Source organism: Rutilus rutilus (genome assembly GCF_951802725.1).
Source record: "Rutilus rutilus genome assembly, chromosome: 7".
NCBI classification, from domain to species: Eukaryota; Metazoa; Chordata; class Actinopteri; order Cypriniformes; family Leuciscidae; genus Rutilus; species Rutilus rutilus.
The window spans coordinates 23,067,459-23,086,283 of NC_140221.1; the positions used below are offsets into that span (position 1 = coordinate 23,067,459).

General features: G+C 38.9%; 1 protein-coding gene across 3 annotated transcripts in view; it reads left to right on the forward strand.

Annotated features, from left to right (window-relative positions):
- The window catches only part of parp8 (poly (ADP-ribose) polymerase family, member 8), a 45,226-nt gene that overhangs the window by 10,358 nt on the left and 16,043 nt on the right, over positions 1 to 18,825 (forward strand). For all 3 annotated transcript variants that reach the window (XM_084414989.1, XM_084414990.1, XM_084414991.1), the window contains exons 3-9: positions 5,583 to 5,620; positions 9,341 to 9,430; positions 11,008 to 11,078; positions 11,188 to 11,256; positions 16,229 to 16,323; positions 18,310 to 18,370; positions 18,474 to 18,564. In XM_084414989.1, coding sequence (XP_084271115.1) covers positions 5,583 to 5,620; positions 9,341 to 9,430; positions 11,008 to 11,078; positions 11,188 to 11,256; positions 16,229 to 16,323; positions 18,310 to 18,370; positions 18,474 to 18,564 — 515 coding nt within the window. The remainder of the gene's footprint in view (positions 1 to 5,582; positions 5,621 to 9,340; positions 9,431 to 11,007; positions 11,079 to 11,187; positions 11,257 to 16,228; positions 16,324 to 18,309; positions 18,371 to 18,473; positions 18,565 to 18,825) is intronic.

Genomic DNA, 18,825 nt, shown 5'->3' on the forward strand with positions numbered 1-18,825 from the left:
TGGTAATGTGTGTGATGCTGGCCAATAGTGAGCTTACGTTCTGACGTACAACCCAGAAGCGCTGCGCTGTTACACTACATGAATTCACTCAGAGGCCCACACAGAAGAAAATTAATAGTTTGAATAAAGTTGTTATTTTTGTTTTGTTTTTGCGCACAAAAAATATTCTCGTCACTTGATAAACTTAAAGGGGTCATATAATTGTATATTTTTGTACAAGCTAATATGATTCTTTAGGGTCTAAATTAAAAGTTTGTAATATACTTTAATTAAAAATTCTCATTAGTATTGTAAGAAAACACTAATTTTACCTGGTCAAAAACAGCTCTGTTTTCAGCACGCCGTTTCAGTGCATGTGTCTTTAAATGATAATGAGCTTTGCTCACCCCGCCCCTCTGTTCTGTGGGTACACCGTATTAGACATTCTCTGACCGTATCTAACACAATAACCACGTGTTATTCGTTATAAACGTGGGATTATGAATTATATTGAGAACGTCGTACATAGAAAACATGCCGTAATGTACCCTGAGTGTAAACCTTAGACGCATTCATCGTGAAGCCTGCAGCAAGGTTTGCAAATTTCGCAAAGATTAATATAAATACTAATATAAAGGTTAATAAAACATTACACTCACATCTTCTGGAGGTTCAGCAGGAACACGTTGGTACCGATCCGTTTTTTCTCGTTTGTGAAGCTGTCTGGTGTGAAATTATTCGCGCAAACCGTGAGGGAATCCCCGCGTCAATCCTTTGGGCATATCGCTTCAAAAACAAAACTCAGCCACTGCTTCTTCAACGGCTCGGATTTAGGAACATCCAAATGACTGCTGAGTTCCTTATTACATCTAAGAACAGAACACCACAATCGCTTAGACGCCATTCTACTCCAGCATATCAACAATGGCGGACTACTATGACGACGGCTGTCACAGCTTGCTCAGGGCGGGTCTTGTGTTGAAACACGGCTGTCAATCACAATAGCGGGAGGGGCGTACGATCTTATGACGTCACAATATCGAACGGCTTGATTTCAGAGATGGTCAAACATATAAGGAGATTAAAACAAAACCACTGGATGGATTTTTATCATGATAGGATGGTTGTGTACAGGCACTGCCAACAGACATTTCAGTGCAATCAACTTGTAAAAGTGCATGTACCATTATATGACCCCTTTAAGGTTGAGCCACTGTAGTCACTTTGACTATTTTAACAATGTCTTTACTAACTTTTCTGGGATGGCATATATCAATTACCTAGCAGCCTATGAAGGAGTGAACCAGCTCTCAGATTTCATCAAAAATATCTTAATTTGTGTTCTGAAGATGAACGAAAGTCTTACGGGGTTGGAACAACATGAGGGTGAGAATTCTCCTTTTTGGGTGAACTAACCCTTTAAAGCAAAAGAGGGATGAAATTACAGTCTATTGTCTATTTGTCAACAGTGTAGTCATGTACGTATAAAACACTGCTCAATACAGAAGTCACTTTCATACCAAGCAGCATTCTATTGGAGAACTATGGAAGTAAAATAATGTCAAATGTTTTTGAAATAAAAAAGCCTGTTGAATTGAACCACTTGAAAAAAATAGGCATTGCATTAACCATGCTTGCATTTTAATGCATTGTATTTTTAGGGCTTGCATTTTTATGGGCTGAAATTCAACATGGTTGAATATTTAAGCTGTGAATATTTCAATTAAAAACATTTCAAACACATTTTCATTATTAAAAATTCAATAATCCATATTCACCTTTCATATTTCACTTCCAAAATATTCAAACTCTTTAAAAATACAACCTATAATATTCAACAGGCAATTTTCGCTCCATTTTATTTCGCTTTGCAAATTCGCTTCCACAAATTCAGTGGTTCAAATTCGACAGTAAATTCAACATTGACATCAGGAACTGCAGGAAAAGCAGTAGATTGCAGAGCATACTCTCCATCTGCTGTTAGTCGACCTCACCAGCAGGGGGTGCAAAAGCGCGTGTTGTTGACGAAGACCAGCAACAGTTAGAACAAGCCATTCATTCATAAAACTCATTTACAGCAATGTAAGTGTATTTGTGATTATTATGACGGCTGTTTTATGTTTCATTCAGTGTCTTCACGGTTACTTTTCCTGTGTAGCCTACATGCATCTTTCTCTACCGTGAACGAGATTAATGTTATTCCCCGATGCGGATGTACAGATCCAATGTTACATTTTTGAGGCTGACATATATTTCTCTTGGTTGTTTAGTTGCCTTAACTTTATATTGTGGTGATGTGCTGCATGCAGGCTATTAGGGTCTCCCTCAATACTTAAAGTGTAAGTTGCAGGTAAAATTTTTCACGAAGTAATGCAATGTGTTTATTAAACATAAAGATAAGAACAGCCCACCATTGTTTTTTATACCAAAATGCTGATATAATATGAAAAGTTGGCACTTTTAACAGTGGTTTTAACCGCTCCCGCTCCCTTCCACTAGATGGGGCATGACGTCATAAGAGGAACTCACTAGTAGAGTTACCGTACGCTAGCAGCTATATTCGCCTTACATAACTTCAGAAAAGTTGGTTGTATGTTTTATTTGATAAAAAAAATTATGAATAAAATAACTCCATTGTAAACATGCTCGTGTGTGCTGACTTAAAGGGGAACGTGATCCAGCCTGAAATGAGAGTAAGCTAATCGCAAAACAAACGGGTTCAAGCACGTCAGATCAGCCGGTCGCAGGTCAAGCTGTTCGCGTTCACCTCACGGCAGCACATACTCTCCACTGCTGATTCGCCCACACAAACACAATGATGGGGACATCGATCTCTCTTTTTCTTTTCTGACAATAAACATCGCTAATTAAATCGTGAGAAATTGATAACGCGTGGATTGAGGAAGGGTATTAATAAAGTTAACTTACATGACATTTGAGGCGTCGATGAGACTCGCGATTGATGCCTGTGCAGTGTGTGCATCTCTACAGCTCTGATTTTGACTGACACCATGTACTGTAAGTAAATAATGTCTTCAGTCGTTGTCCCTCCTTGCTATTCTACATGACGGCAATATTTTGAAAAGTAGATAGCTCTAACGTAGCTAACGTTACTCACCTGGACACCAAGCCAACCCACTAATTAATTCTCCTCACACCAAGCATTAATAACTCTTTGAGTGCCATGGCTCCCCTCTCTCACGCCTGACCGGTTAAAAATTGTATGGCTGTGGTCCATAAAGAATTTGATGGTTTCCCACATCCTCAGTCGTTCTCCAAATAGCCATAATATAGTAAGAATCTAGCAGAGTATGGGTTGCGAGTTCCTCTTATGACGTCATCACCCAGTAACTGAAAAAACACGCTACCTTTGAAGAAACCCCAAAAAATGTTATTTTAACGCATTTTAAGACCGAAATAATTAAATATATACATATAGAGCACTTTAATTTACACATTTATTGGCTGTGGTGGTTAACCTGCAACTTACACTTTAAGGATTCCCCTGCTGGGCATGTAAAACGCTTAACGTAGCTTAATGGACTAATTACAGTGATATAAAAGACCAAACTCGCAGGCAAGCAGATGGACTCAGAATAACGCGCAAAGCTTAATGCTGAGTGTTTCCCAGTGATAGACTGGCATAAAGTTGGCTTGACGTTGGACATTCGCACATTTAGAGTGTAACTTTGGTATACACGTTTCTAACTTCGATAGCATTTGAATAGAACGACTTACAGTCATTAAACCAACTGTAAAGTGTTCATGTAGTGTCAGGCATACTGCGCACCCTTTGGATTTTTGATATTTATTCAAATAAATTTAAGTTTGCTATTGAAGTTAGAAACGTGTATGCCAATGTTTTATGCAACTTTAGAGACGGTCCCTAAATGTGTGAATGTCCAATGTCAAGCCAATTTTACATTTAGTCATTTAGCAGACGCTTTTATCCAAAGCGATTTACAGTTAAACTAACAATAGGAGGACAACAATATGCAAGTGCTATGACTCTTCCCAGTTTAAGCTAATGCAATACACGTAGGCATACTATATATATACTGTATATATATATATATAGAGAGAGAGAGAGAGAGAGAGAGAGAGAGAATAGAAGAGAAAGTGTTAGTATTAATTGATCAAGTGTTGATTTTATGCCAGTATATCACGAAACGCTCAGCATGAAACTTTGAATAAGTTCATATTCTGAGTCCATCTGCTTGCCTGTAGCCCATATAGTAGCCTACAGCCTACATCCCCAATAAGGTGCGAGTTTGGTCTTTTATATCACTTTATTAGTCCATTAAGCTACGTTAAGCGTTTTGTCCCAACGGAAGGGGAATCCTTGAGTATGAGGTATTGAGGGAAACCGATTATAATCCCGTTCATAGAGAAAGCTGATAACATGTAGGCTACACAGGGAAAGTAACAATGAAGTTACTGAATGAAACATAAACACAGCTTTTGTGTGTTTATCATCTTTTCCGCATATATACTGACACAGATAATCATTTTCATTTTATGAATGAATTACTTGTTCTAACTGTTGCTGGTCTTCGTCAACAACACGCGCTTTTGCACCCCCTGCTGGTGAGATCGACTAACAGCAGATGGAGAGTATGCTCGGCAATCTACTGCTTTTCCTGCAGTTCCTGATGTCAATGTTGAATTTACTGTCGAATTTGAACCACTGAATTTGTGGAAGCAAATTTGCAAAGCGAAATAAAATGAAGCGAAAATTGCCTGTTGAATATTATAGGTTGTATTTTTAAAGAGTTTGAATATTTTGGAAGTGAAATATGAAAGGTGAATATGGATTATTGAATTTTTAATAATGAAAATGTGTTTGAAATGTTTTTAATTGAAATATTCACAGCTTAAATATTCAACCAATATAAAAATACAATGCATTAAAATGCAAGCATGGTTAATGCAATGCCTATTTTTTTTCAAGTAGTGCAATTCAACAGGCTTTTTTATTTCAAAAACATTTGGCATTATTTTACTTCCATAGAGAACACAGCAAATCCTCATGACAAACTTAGACCCATTGCAAAACCTGTGTGGGGATATTTTTGGCGTGAAATTCCCGTTCGTGTAGATTTTGCCTGTTAAAATTGTGTGGTAAATGTATATTAATTTTACATGCTAATGATATAATTTGTAACAAAACAATTGATTAAATTTGTAACAAAACAATTTATCAAATAAATTTCAAAATAGAAAGTGCCCAGAATTAGCATTTCCGCTGGTGGTCTCCAATGAATTTTTGACTCTGTATATAAAAAATGAGAAGTGTTTGTTCAGACTTTTTCAGTTATTTGCAGAGTCTGTGGGAGTATTGCTGAGTCAGGTAAAATAAATGAAATGATGACTTTATTACTCTGAGATCGAAACGGTGTACTTAAGAATACTAGTGTAGCTCCAGTAGGTGTTTCACAATATGTGTGAACTTAATATTCAAACTGTTTCTGCATGTTGATTCAGTGTGATGTGTCAGCTACCATACAGTATGTGCATGAATGTGTCAGACAACCAGTATAATGAACTACAGTGTTACATATCCTGTCTAATGTTAATATTTGTGTTTTTATTTTTTGTTGCAGGGTGTCCTACTCCGTCCATGTCTCTGATGATTATCCAGGTATTGCACAAACAAAGTAATGGATTATTTGATAAATGGATAAATGATACCCCCAAACTCTCACCAGTCATCCCATACCATTGAGATAGAGTGATTTTATATCTGTTACAATAAGGACCTATTACTAACACTAACATCATAACACAATAATAAACACTATTACTACTGCTTGCTTGGGATTTTGAAAAATTCCTAACCCTAGGGATATTCAAATTTGCCTTGTAACTCATGCTGGAACATCAGTGCTTTAGACAAATGATTCTTCAAATTGGACAGATTGTTCCAAGAAATGCCATAGACTTTTAATGAAGGATGGACATAGGCCATATCTAGGGACCAGAATATCATAGGCCCTGTTTACACCTGGTATTAAGATGCGTTTTGTTAGATCGTATCAAAAGTAGATGAGGCAGACACATACGCTTCGACCACTTCTGTCCTGATTTCCTCGAGGAAAGGTTCTATGGGCGGGTAAATGTATGGGCTTTTTCAGATCTTTCGACCTAATGGACAAAATAAGCTTGTGCAGTTTATATATGAATGCGACTGGTAGGGGTGGGTGAAAAAATCGATTCTTAGATGCATCGTGATGCGGACGTGGACGATTCTGAATCAAATCACAAATGTCAAAAATCGATTTTCTAAATGTTAATTGATAATGTAATGTTGATGGAACACAAAAGGCGCCTGGACATTCTGTGCCGTGCAGCTGTGCGCATTACAGAGATGCAAGATGGTTGAGCGAGAAATCCAACCGGAACCCTCTGCATTAAAATTTAGCGTAACTTTGGCTTTATGAAGTTGAAGGGAAAAAGGACCTGGATAAGAGCCACACTTTATGCAAGTAGGGCTCCAGACTGCGACCAAATGGGCGACAAGAGGTTGCACTGGTGTGACCACCACGCTGTCCAATTGATAAGAGCTGCAACTTCTGTTACATACGAGAAACATCAAACGGCAAACTAAACAAAAGTGAAACGAAACTGCGCTATTCGTTTGAGCTGCGCTGCGTGTACCGTTTAGCGCAACGCAAGCTCAGAACAGGTGTACTTGTGGGCCGATCTCAATCACGTGACACTGTTATTACACAGCGCTGGGAGATCTAGTGAGAAACTGTTCAAATTCAGCGCAGAATTCTGTTATAAACCACACGTCAGATCAAACAGCGCTGACGTGGAAACCAGGACAACCTTAAAAGCTTTCACCCAATTACAAACTCTATCGCTACATTTATTGCCAAATCACTTCCATTTGTTTAATTAATAAAATATATTGGAAGTAAATTCATTATGGATCATTACAAATACTTTCTTTTAAAAGTACCAAGTACACAGTGAGAAAAAAGAAAATCTGTATAGGAAAAAAAGATGCATCCGCTTTATCATCGCATCGCAGCCCTCTGAATCGTAATCGAATCGAATCGTGAGGTGCCTAGAGATTCCCACCCCTATCGACTGGAGACGACGGAAAAACATACAGAGAGCAGAGATCTACAAAAGATCATGACGAATGCGGTGAGTGCGTTAGAATCAGGAATGGTGCGAGAATATTGTGCTTGGTATATTTTTCATCTTCAAACCAAACTTGACAAAGTTTAAATCCCGTCTGACTTGCATGTTTCACATAATGTTTATGCATTAGGTCAGTAGGCATAGAGCAGGCGGTCTGAGCGTCTACACTACGTAAGCAATCCTGTCGAATTCGTTTTCGACTACCTCTAGAAGTGGTCGAAAGTGGATAAGCCCAAAATGTTTTAGACCCCGTGTATTTAGCTTCGTCCACTTGTGATCCGATCAACCAAAATGCATCTAATACCATGTGTAAACTGGACAATAGAGACTTGTGGGTGGACTCTATTTGGACCAGTGTGGAACCATTCAGGACACCCTAATAGAACATTATAACAACACCCTGCCAAGCACCCACAACACTGTGGCAGTCCACTTTTCTGTTAAAATATAAAAAATTAGTTCAAATTTCATATACTCAGTATATAACTGGTCTGATAGGAAAGATGACACTGGATCAACTCTGTACTGGGAACTGATTCCACTGATAAAAATAAACCAGCTGAACTGCATCATTCTCAGCTTCAGTGTGATGAAGTGCTCTACCGCAGCTGCTTTATACTCCTAAGACTTTTCCCATTGTCTCTTTTCCATCACATAATTATAATGGCCCAGTACATTCAAGTGAGCAACTGTTTGTTTTCATTATCTTATCAGCCGTTAGCCTAGAAATCTAGACGCACCCTAGCGGCAGCAAAATTTATTTTGTAGCCAGGGTAGTCTAGCAACTCTCCGTTGACTTTCGGAGCTATAAAAACCTAAATTGGGTCAGGCCAATCACATCGTGTATAGAGTAGGCGGGGCGGGCTTAACATAATGATGACAGAGTTGCGACGGTTCCCTGCTACTTGAAAACAAAGAATGGCTGCTGCTGCTGGCGAACAGCGGTCTTTCGAATCATCTTTGGCCGCGACTCTGGAGGACTTGGAGTTAAGTTTTTCTTTGAGAAAAGAGCAAAGAACGGCACTTAAGTCATTCTTAAAAAAGGAAGATGTGTTGGTAGTTTTGCCGGCCAGATTCAAAAGTTGAATCTATCAACTAACGTTAGCTCCGCTGTTGGGAAAACGCTCTGGTTGGTTGAAGCGCTGTCCTATTGCGTGCAGAGTGAATTTGAAAGACAGCCGTTTATCCCGCCCCTCGGATTGAGCCGTGTCTATGGTGAGTTGCCAGACCTAACATCTTGACGTAGGTCTGGCTTGCCAGGCTAATCAGCCGTAATAACACAACACAATGTTAAAGCACAGTGGGTTATATGGGTATAGTGATTACAATGGATTTTTACTTTTAGGTAGCTGGTTTTGAGCAGTTGCCTAGTGCAATCTATATTCAGTTTGACTTAGCCTACTAATTTCATTTTGTTGTGAAGCTGTGGCATTGCTCTAAGTCTAAGATTGACATTTGATGTTTTGATACAACACACAAGAGTTGTCCCCAAAATCTAAAACCTAAAAGATGCAGACCTCCCTTTTTGAAGGACTTAGTCTAGCCTGATTCACAGCATAGTGGCAGAGAGTCAGCTTTGCATAAAAATGAGGAATTTGCTTGGCACAATTTTAGGCAACATTGCCAAAAAATGCCATGGGAAGTGTTAACCTGAAAATAGTGGATTGTCCAGAAACTGTAGAATAAGCACATAGCTCAATTCACTCTCATTTGGAGCTTTTCTATTAATTATGTATAAGCTGCAGTGTGTTTTTTTTACCACTCATTGGTAGGTTGATTACATTGTTAGTTCTTCTTCAGGTCTTCAGTATTCTTGGTGTTTCAATAGCACCTGCTGGTAACACTTTACAGTAAGGTTTCGTTAGTTAACATTAATTAACTAACTACTTTAGTTAACATGAACTAAAAATGAACAGTACTTCTACAGCATTTATTAATATTAGTTAATGTTAATACATGTTAAAACATTTACTAATATATTATGGAAATCAAATGTTGTATTTGTTAACATTAGTTAGAAACATTGTGAATTATCATGAACAAACAATGAACAGCTGGATTTTTATTAACTAACATTAACAAAGATGAATAAATACAGTAACAAATGTATTGCTCATTGTTAGTTCATGTTAGTTATTACATTAACTAATGTTAACAAATGAAACCTTATTGTAAAGTTTTACCCACCTGTTTGTTTTTGTCATTTCAGATAACACATATGTGTCTAACTCTGAAAACGATGATGAAGTGTTAGTCACCAGGGATCCAATACCAGTAATTTTCAATAGAATTGCAACAGGTAAGATATCTTATCATCTAATAGTGAATCATAAAACAGCTGCAGCTACTGAAAACCAATGAAAAAGTTGACCGAACAGACATTTTTAAAGACACGCCTAAGGGGAAAGGAAACCAGCAGCCTTCTAGATTCAGAGTGTACTTCACAGAAATATTTCAGTGGTTTTCAACTTTGGTCAAGGCCGTTTTGGCTGAATATTTTTGCTCCAACCCTGAACTAGTGCCCATGCCATGATTCCACCACCTACTTCATGATCAGATTTTTTTGGAGTTAGCTAAGAGTTTGATCCTTTATGTCTGCCAATAATGAGGGTCAGTAGACCGATCATTACAAAAAAAGTACTGTGGCAGTATACAGTGATGGTGTCAGATGGTAGCACTATGATACTTTGATAATATGGTACTGAATGATCACCATATGGCATTTACATTGGACTCAAAGCCACCTCAGATAATAGCCATGGTATACACTAACACTACCGTTCAAAAGTGTGGGGTCTGTATAATTTTATGTTTTTGAAAGAAGTTTCTGATGCTCATGCTGCATGTATTTGATTTTGATAAGAAATATAGTAAAAACAGTACTATTTTGAAATATATTACATATTTAAAATAGCTGTTTTTAACAGTTTTAATCTCCATTTTTAAAAATATATTTCTAGTTTTAATAATTGAATGCTTCCTTGCTGAATAAATTATTAACAGTATTTATATAAAAAATATATATTAACTCTAAACTGTTAGGATAATCATCCTATTATTGCAGTATTCACATAGTGTTAGCTAGTCCCTCTCTGTTTTTAGAGCTCTTTGATTACACTGGCAGTAATCCTGGAAATAAATTATCCTGGAGTTGTACTGCATGTCTTCTGCTCCTATTTTTAGGACCGACCAAGACATGTGCCAAAACAAAGTGGCAAAACAGCAGCGATTTTCACTGATTTCCTCCAGCAGTTAGTTAGATGCTTAATAGAAGCTTATCCTGCACACCTAATATTTTTCCAGTCCAAAACTTTGTCTTGACATCTTCTGACACAGTACATTACAACTAATGAGCCTGTACGTTCTGCTGATCTCTGCACACTTTGTCAGTTTTAAAATGTTTTCTGACTCAGACCACTGCATAAACAATACATTTTTACTCAGAGTCATAAAGAAATTCAAGTACCACTACAGTGGTCAAGACCTCACGGTTGTCTTAACAGTATTTTAGGCAGTATGTTATCCCAGCTTTTGCAGATTTGTGATTCTGAGCAGTGATACTTCTAAAATCGTAGGTTTTTGTGGTTTGGAACTGTAGTGGAATTAACAAAAACAACTAGCCTTGTAGTAAGATCTACAGTAATTTAGTTGAAACAATTGTTTTGCTGTCACCATGCACATCATATGATCTGCACAAAACAGGTTAGGAAGTTAGATGAGTGTGCTGGTCGGATATTCTGGACATGATCAGGCCTGTCACAGAAATTATGCCATTAATGGTCTTTTTCATAAACACTGAAGATTGTTTATTGTTCCATCTGACATTCTTAGTTCACAATATCATGTCATACTCACACATCTGTGCATTTACTTTAGAAATACGCATAAATAATGATGGCACCAGCTGTCTGTCTATTAAATCAAAACTTCAAACTGAAAAGAACTCGGTAAGACTGTATTTTTTTTCCCTATATTATAAAATATGTTTTAATTTCAAATGTCAGGAACAACAATGAATCGCTTGTGTTGTGACTTATGCATTTGAAATCTCTCCAGTGCCATTATGCTATAGAGGAGGATTCAGAGGGTGACAATGATTCTGAGGAGTTCTACTATGTTGGACAGGTAAGTTCAGCTGAGTCACTACATTTTATGTACATAACATTTCTATCTGTGTATTATGTGTGGTCTTATCCACTAACCACCCACAATTCAGCTTTGCCATCTCAGAATTACTTTACTTTAAAGAATAAATTACTTTATTATTATTATTGTTTTGTTTTTTCCAAATATATTTATTGAACATTTTCCAACTTTAGCAGAATGGGGCCATTTATCCTAGGCCACTTAAAGGGTAAAAAAGGTAATCAAGGTAATAAATAAATGTAAATATAAGGTAATCAAGTAAAAATGATATAAAACCATGATATCTATAACTGCAGTACTTTACAATTCCAAAACCATTATGGTTAACCATTACCACTTAAGGCACATGAATGGAAAATCCCTTCCACAGAATAGTTGACAATTCAGTCCCTAGATTATTGATATAGGGCTTCCACACACTATAAAACTGGTTTGACTGACCATTAACTAGATAAGTTAATAAAATTTAATCAAAATCTTGTGCCAACCCGATATAGTCGGAGTCTTATCACTTCTTATCACTTATCCACCTCAGTAATATGGTTTTCCTAGCTGCAAAAGTAAGAAGATTATACAATGTTTTTTTCTTTTGATAAAATCAAAGCTGTATCAGACTCACCAAGGATCAAAAATAAAGGATCCATTACCAACTCCTTATCAAAGATATTGAATTATTCAATATAATTATTAATTATATTGAATTAAGTTTCAGTTTCATTTCAGAAACTGTCTTGGTCCAATATATTTGATACTGACTGCATGACCAAAGACAGCGAGAGAGAGTACCAATTTGTGTTTTGCACTTAAGGCATAGAGGTGAAAGGGTATTGTTAAATGCATGTCTACGGTTTGGTAAAATATGCATCCTATGGACAGTTTTGAACTGTATAGCCTTGGCACGATTACATACCGAAATAGATTTAGCATATTTCCAAATATTTGAAAATGATTGTTCAAGATCTGACCACATAGAAGAGTTATCAAGAGCAACCCATTCACAAACATATCTTAGATGTGCAGACCATTGGTATAGCTTAATATTAGGCAAATTCAGACCTCCCATCGACCCTGGTAGTTGTAGTGCAGAGAATTTCAGCCTTGGTTTGCTCTTGCTTGAGATAAAGGAACTGAGCCAGTTACATGTTTATAAAATATTAAAATAGAAAAGTTATTTAAAATTGTAATAATATTAAAAAAATGTTGTTGCAATTGTCATAGATTTTTCCATAAACCTAACTAAGTCCTATCTCATCTGACCTAAGCCTACCTGGGCCTATAATATTTATACTCTAGCGCGTCTACACATCGACGTCGGCTGAGTACAACCCTATACCCTAGCACGTCTACACACCGACGTTGGCTGAGTACAACCCTATACCCTAGCACGTCTTCACATCAACGTCGGCTGAGTACAACCCTATACCCTAGCGCGTCTACACATCGACGTCGGCTGAGTACAACCCTATACCCTAGCACGTCTACACATCGACGTCGGCTGTGTGCTAATCCTATACTCTAGCGCGTCTACACATCGACGTCGGCTGAGTACAACCCTATACCCTAGCGCGTCTACACATCGACGTCGGCTGAGTACAACCCTATACTCTAGCGCGTCTACACATCGACGTCGGCTGAGTACAACCCTATACCCTAGCACGTCTACACACCGACGTCGGCTGAGTACAACCCTATACCCTAGCGCGTCTACACACCGACGTCGGCTGAGTACAACCCTATACTCTAGCGCGTCTACACACCGACGTCGGCTGAGTACAACCCTATACCCTAGCGCGTCTACACATCGACGTCGGCTGAGTACAACCCTATACCCTAGCACGTCTACACACCGACGTCGGCTGAGTACAACCCTATACCCTAGCGCGTCTACACATCGACGTCGGCTGGGTGCTAATCCTATACTCTAGCGCGTTTACACATCGACGTCGGCTGAGTACAACCCTATACCCTAGCGCGTCTACACATCGACGTCGGCTGGGTGCTAATCCTATACTCTAGCGCGTTTACACATCGACGTCGGCTGAGTACAACCCTATACCCTAGCACGTCTACACATCGACGTCGGCTGAGTACAACCCTATACTCTAGCGCGTCTACACATCGACGTCGGCTGAGTACAACCCTATACCCTAGCGCGTCTACACATCGACGTCGGCTGGGTGCTAATCCTATACTCTAGCGCGTTTACACATCGACGTCGGCTGAGTACAACCCTATACCCTAGCACGTCTACACATCGACGTCGGCTGAGTACAACCCTATACCCTAGCACGTCTACACATCGACGTCGGCTGGGTGCTAATCCTATACCCTAGCACGTCTACACATCGACGTCGGCTGAGTACAACCCTATACCCTAGCCTAGCGCGTCTACACATCGACGTCGGCTGGGTGCTAATCCTATACTCTAGCGCGTCTACACATCGACGTCGGCTGAGTACAACCCTATACCCTAGCGCGTCTACACATCGACGTCGGCTGGGTGCTAATCCTATACTCTAGCTAGCGCGTCTACACATCGACGTCGGCTGGGTGCTAATCCTATACTCTAGCGCGTCTACACATCGATGTCGGCTGAGTACAACCCTATACCCTAGTGCGTCTACACATCGACGTCGGCTGGGTGCTAATCCTATACCCTAGCGCGTCTACACATCGACGTCGGCTGAGTACAACCCTATACTCTAGCACGTCTACACATCGACGGCGGCTGAGTCTAATCCTATACCCTAGCGCGTCTACACATCGACGTCGGCTGAGTACAACCCTATACTCTAGCACGTCTACACATCGACGTCGGCTGAGTACAACCCTATACTCTAGCGCGTCTACACATCGACATCGGCTGAGTACAACCCTATACCCTAGCACGTCTACACATCGACGGCGGCTGAGTCTAATCCTATACCCTAGTGCGTCTACACATCAACGTCGGCTGGGTGCTAACCCTATACTCTAGCGCGTCTACACATCGACGTCGGCTGAGTACAACCCTATACCCTAGCACGTCTACACATCGACGGCGGCTGAGTCTAATCCTATACCCTAGCGTGTCTACACATCGACGTCGGCTGGGTACTAATACCTGTTCCCGTAACTAGCTTACTTCCTGCGCAGGAATAATCGACAAACGGACCTTAGCAAATGTCCTTTAAATGCTTTAATCACGGCCGGAGGATCTCTCGAGCAGTTGTCCAAATTCCATTGAGTATCCCACCAACTAAAAGAATACAACAGTTTTTATAGAATAAGGAGGTATGGCACAAATGTCATACTGCATTACATAATTTCCCCACAATTTGATTGGTTTTCATAGACAAACCCTTCTGTTACCAGGTAAAGCAAACTTTGTTTTAATGATTACTTCATTGTAAATCACAAGTTTAAAATTTAGTCATCTGTCTAGTTTCAATTCCCAAACTTGTTATTTATACACTCACGCAACCAAAGTCAAAGGGGTATGGCAAAAATACAACATCCAAAAACACAGGACAGAAAGTTTTAGTACATTGTGTTTCAAAGTGTTATCATGTTATCATGAAAAAATCTACCACACCATCAAAAGGCAAAATTTCAGAGTAAGTTTCAGATAAACAAGGTCCTGTTTCCCATGTGAACCTCAACTTCACGTGGTCACTGCAACTAAACTTCCTAAGGTCTTACAGCTTTAAAACGAGCTTCAAACCTGCAGCACCTGGGGCTTAAGACTTTTCATTTCATGGTAAATTTACTTAAAGTAGTTTGCAGCTCATATAAAAAACTTTTTGACTCTCTTTAACTGTTAATGATTAGTCCCTCACTCTTCTGAGAATGTTTCCATCATGAGAATGAATGTTACTTTGCACACACAGCTTGTGCTTAAATTAATCATGTGACCAATGACCATCCACTGGAGCAAATCCATAAAGCTGGAGTCAGTGAGTGAGTGAGCTTTGTGCCCTGTGAGGACCAGTCCGGAGGTGATGAAGATTCATGCACTAATGCCTGTGTCGGGCAGTGAATTCTCGCTGGCTCTTGCTCACTGTAATGTGGCAATTTTGCAGTCCTTTGCTGTTCTGATGATCTCAAAGCCTTCGGGAGACTCTTCCATGCCACATGCTGGCATATTCTCTCTGAACTTCAGAACAGCCGGTGAATTTACTTGATCTCTGTTGTGCAGAATATCTAAAAAGACTCTTATGTAAAGATGTTTCAGGCTTAATAATGGCAGGTTTTCCTACAGAATTTACATTTGTCTTCCATTGGTTGGACAAACAGATAGTCCCGCCCCCAATCTCACACCATTGGTTGAGTTGGTGTTACTGTGATGGGCAAGTCGATGCAGATCAATACTTTTTAGATATTCAAAGAAAACATAAAAAATATTCCACTTTTAAGATACTTAGTAGTTAAGGGCAGCTATTCTAAACCTGTCATTCATATATTGCCTGTTCAGAATCACATTCCTGTTAATCCTGTTAACTTTGTGCAGCATATCCACCAACTGGGTTTGAATAAATATTATGATTACCCTTGGATCTCTTGAGAAACAGGGTCTTTTAATCAGTTCAGTGATGCATTAGAAAAAGGAAATAAAACTAATCAGAGATAAAAATCAAATAGTCTAAAGTCATTTTCTTTCACAAGAAATCCAGACAGTTGATTTAGGACACAGTCTAAAGAGACTGATCTTATAATAGAGTAAGCTAAGTGTATGATGTGTATTGATTGTTAAGAGAGTGCAGAGCCACAGTCATCAACAGTGATTGATGTCTAGAAGCTTGTTTGAAGTGTTCTGGATCTTATACTGATTAAAAACTCACTCGCCTCAAGGTAGAAACAATCATGAGCGGAGAAGTGCTGTTTATACATTTTTGAATAAATACTCAGGTGCTGCTGTCTGTAACCCTGGGCTCTGTGTATCACCCTTTGACCTGTGTGTTTATGTGGGCAGGTCAATTATGATGGAGAGCTTCACAAACACCCCCAGCTGGAGGCTGATTTGGCAGCCGTGAGGGACTTATATGGCCATCATGCAGTATCTCTCAGGTAACTGGCCATTCATTTTTTTTCTTGATGTTGATGTGAGAACTTAAAACTTTTGCAAATTAGTAACTTGGGGGTAAAAAAAAAGATCAATGTGAAGTAGCATTATGTCAGTAAATGTGCAAACATGTCATCAGCTCAGAAAAAAGTATTGGATTTGTGACTTCCTTCCTGAACTCTCCTCCACCACCAGTGAAGTGTTTTATGGGAAACAACACCTTGAGCAATCGTTCTTTAGTTTTCTGGCACAGTTAACCCACTCAAGGACGTCCTCTGCCTGAGCCAGGTCCCATAACCCTCAGGTGGCCATTTCTCCAATCTGTCATTTGGGGAAATGCTCTGTGATCAACTGAAGGACGGTCTGTGAGAGTCTGAGTGGATTCTGTTTGATTACAGGGCTGTAATGATGTAATTATTGCTGTGGTGTTTATCCTGACGTAGAGGCTTGCTTTTACCTTATCTGCTCTGCAATCAGCAAATTTATAGCAAGATGTAACACATTTGAAACTGGTGCTGTTAAGAATGCTGTGGACAACAGCAAAACATGTACATGCTCGTGTTTGTGCTTAATAACTCGGATGAAAAAAGAACTCATGACAGATTGTCAACACGAACGTGATTCACCCCGCAAAATCTGCCAGTCTGAATGGTGTTTCATGCAGCGACAGCTATTAAAAGCTTCGTCCTTGAAAGTTTATCTTGTCAAGCTGCTTTTGATAACAGCAGACCGTCAAATGAAAGAACAGCATAAAAGACTCTATTCATAGCAGCAGAAGTGCGCGTTTTATATCCTGTCTAGTGTGTGATCCTTGGGATGCATTTGCCCTGAGTCATGGACAGAAAACCATTTTGAGTATTTATTCAGTGTTCTGCTTGAAAAATGACCTGGGCCGTTTTTGCCGCAGTCTCTTTGAGTGGGTTCAGTGAGGCCCCTTTTAATAATTCCAGGACACATCCCACTAAATGATTTTGCCTATTCGTTGAAGTAGAATTAATTGAAAATGCAAAACTGCTTTAATGGTCATCGTATAACGTGTTGGGTAAAACACTTCTTAAATGATTCCTTAATGTTCCTCTGAATTTCTTTACCTTAGTAAATGTGTAATTTTGTGTGTTTACATGTGTCGGAACATGAGTGTGTGTTTATATGCTGTATGCAAGCTGTTGCATAGACAGATCAAAGAGGATTATTCTTTTCTCAAACCTCTTGCTTTTGAGGCACAGCGGCTGCATTTGGGAGTGAGGTGTAACCATGGTAACAGTTAGCCCAGAGCAACGCTACAAACTCATCACAATGCTTTTATGAGAAATAAATGCTTTGAGAGAAGTGGAGCAGCAGAGCTGGAGCATCAAGCTGCATCCCTTCAACATCAAGTGTACCTGCATACTCATTTAAGAAATAATTTCATCTGGTTTTATATTTTATTCTGCAATCTTTCTTAAGAGATCTTTTTCTAATATTAAATAAAAAATGTATGAACGATAACAACATGCTTTATTCCCAAGAAAACAAAGTTATTTTTAATAAAATGTAATTACTTGCTCTTCATCTGAGATGACTTTCCTTTTTCCACTTTGTCACAGGGTATTGGATGATGACCAGTAGCCAAATTGCTTAGAAATTGTGTTAGAAAATTTGCATTCAACCTCCTTGATAAAAAAACAGTCATGTCTTTCTTTGTCCCAACCTATTTAAAATAGTGTGCAAATGACAGTTTGTGTCAATTTTTCCAGCAAAATGTTTTGTAAGCCGTCTGTATAAGCAAAGAGAACTGCTTCATCATGTCTAAATTTGTTGTGAATTCCCTTCAAATCCCTAAAAGCTTTGTCAACAACATATTTGGCTGAGTGGTAAATTCTTGTAATTTTCTAGTCTTAATGAATATGTACTATAAAAGCTGCTGTAAACAAAGATTATAATCTCACTATCAGAAATAATTTTGTCCAAGATGAAATTAGGAATGATATTTTTTCCCCTTCAAAATATAGGGAATATGGTGCAATTGATGATGTGGACATCGACCTACACATTGATGTCACTTTCCTCGATGTGAGTGTTATTGTTCAGTGTCTGACGATGACCATATAGTTTTTATTTATTTTGTGTGTGTCTGTTATACTATGTGAAACTGAAATGCAGCATTTGTTCATAGGAGGAGATTGCACTTGCCTGGGATGTGATCCGGAGTGAACCTGTTATTGTGCGGCTTCACTGCTCCCTCACACAATATCTGAATGGACCAGGTTAGAACACACACACACACACACACACACACACACACACACACACACCGAGTTGGGCAGAGTCGGACGCTTCAATGCTTTTTATATTGTGCAAACTTCACATTCTATTCCCAAATCCTAACCCTACCCCTAAACCTATCCCTTTCCAAAAACAAAACAAAAACATAATTTAGTTTGATAATGTATGGAAATACTGGAACACACACACACACACACACACACACACATATACACAAAATAGCAACCAAACTTTGTTATAAA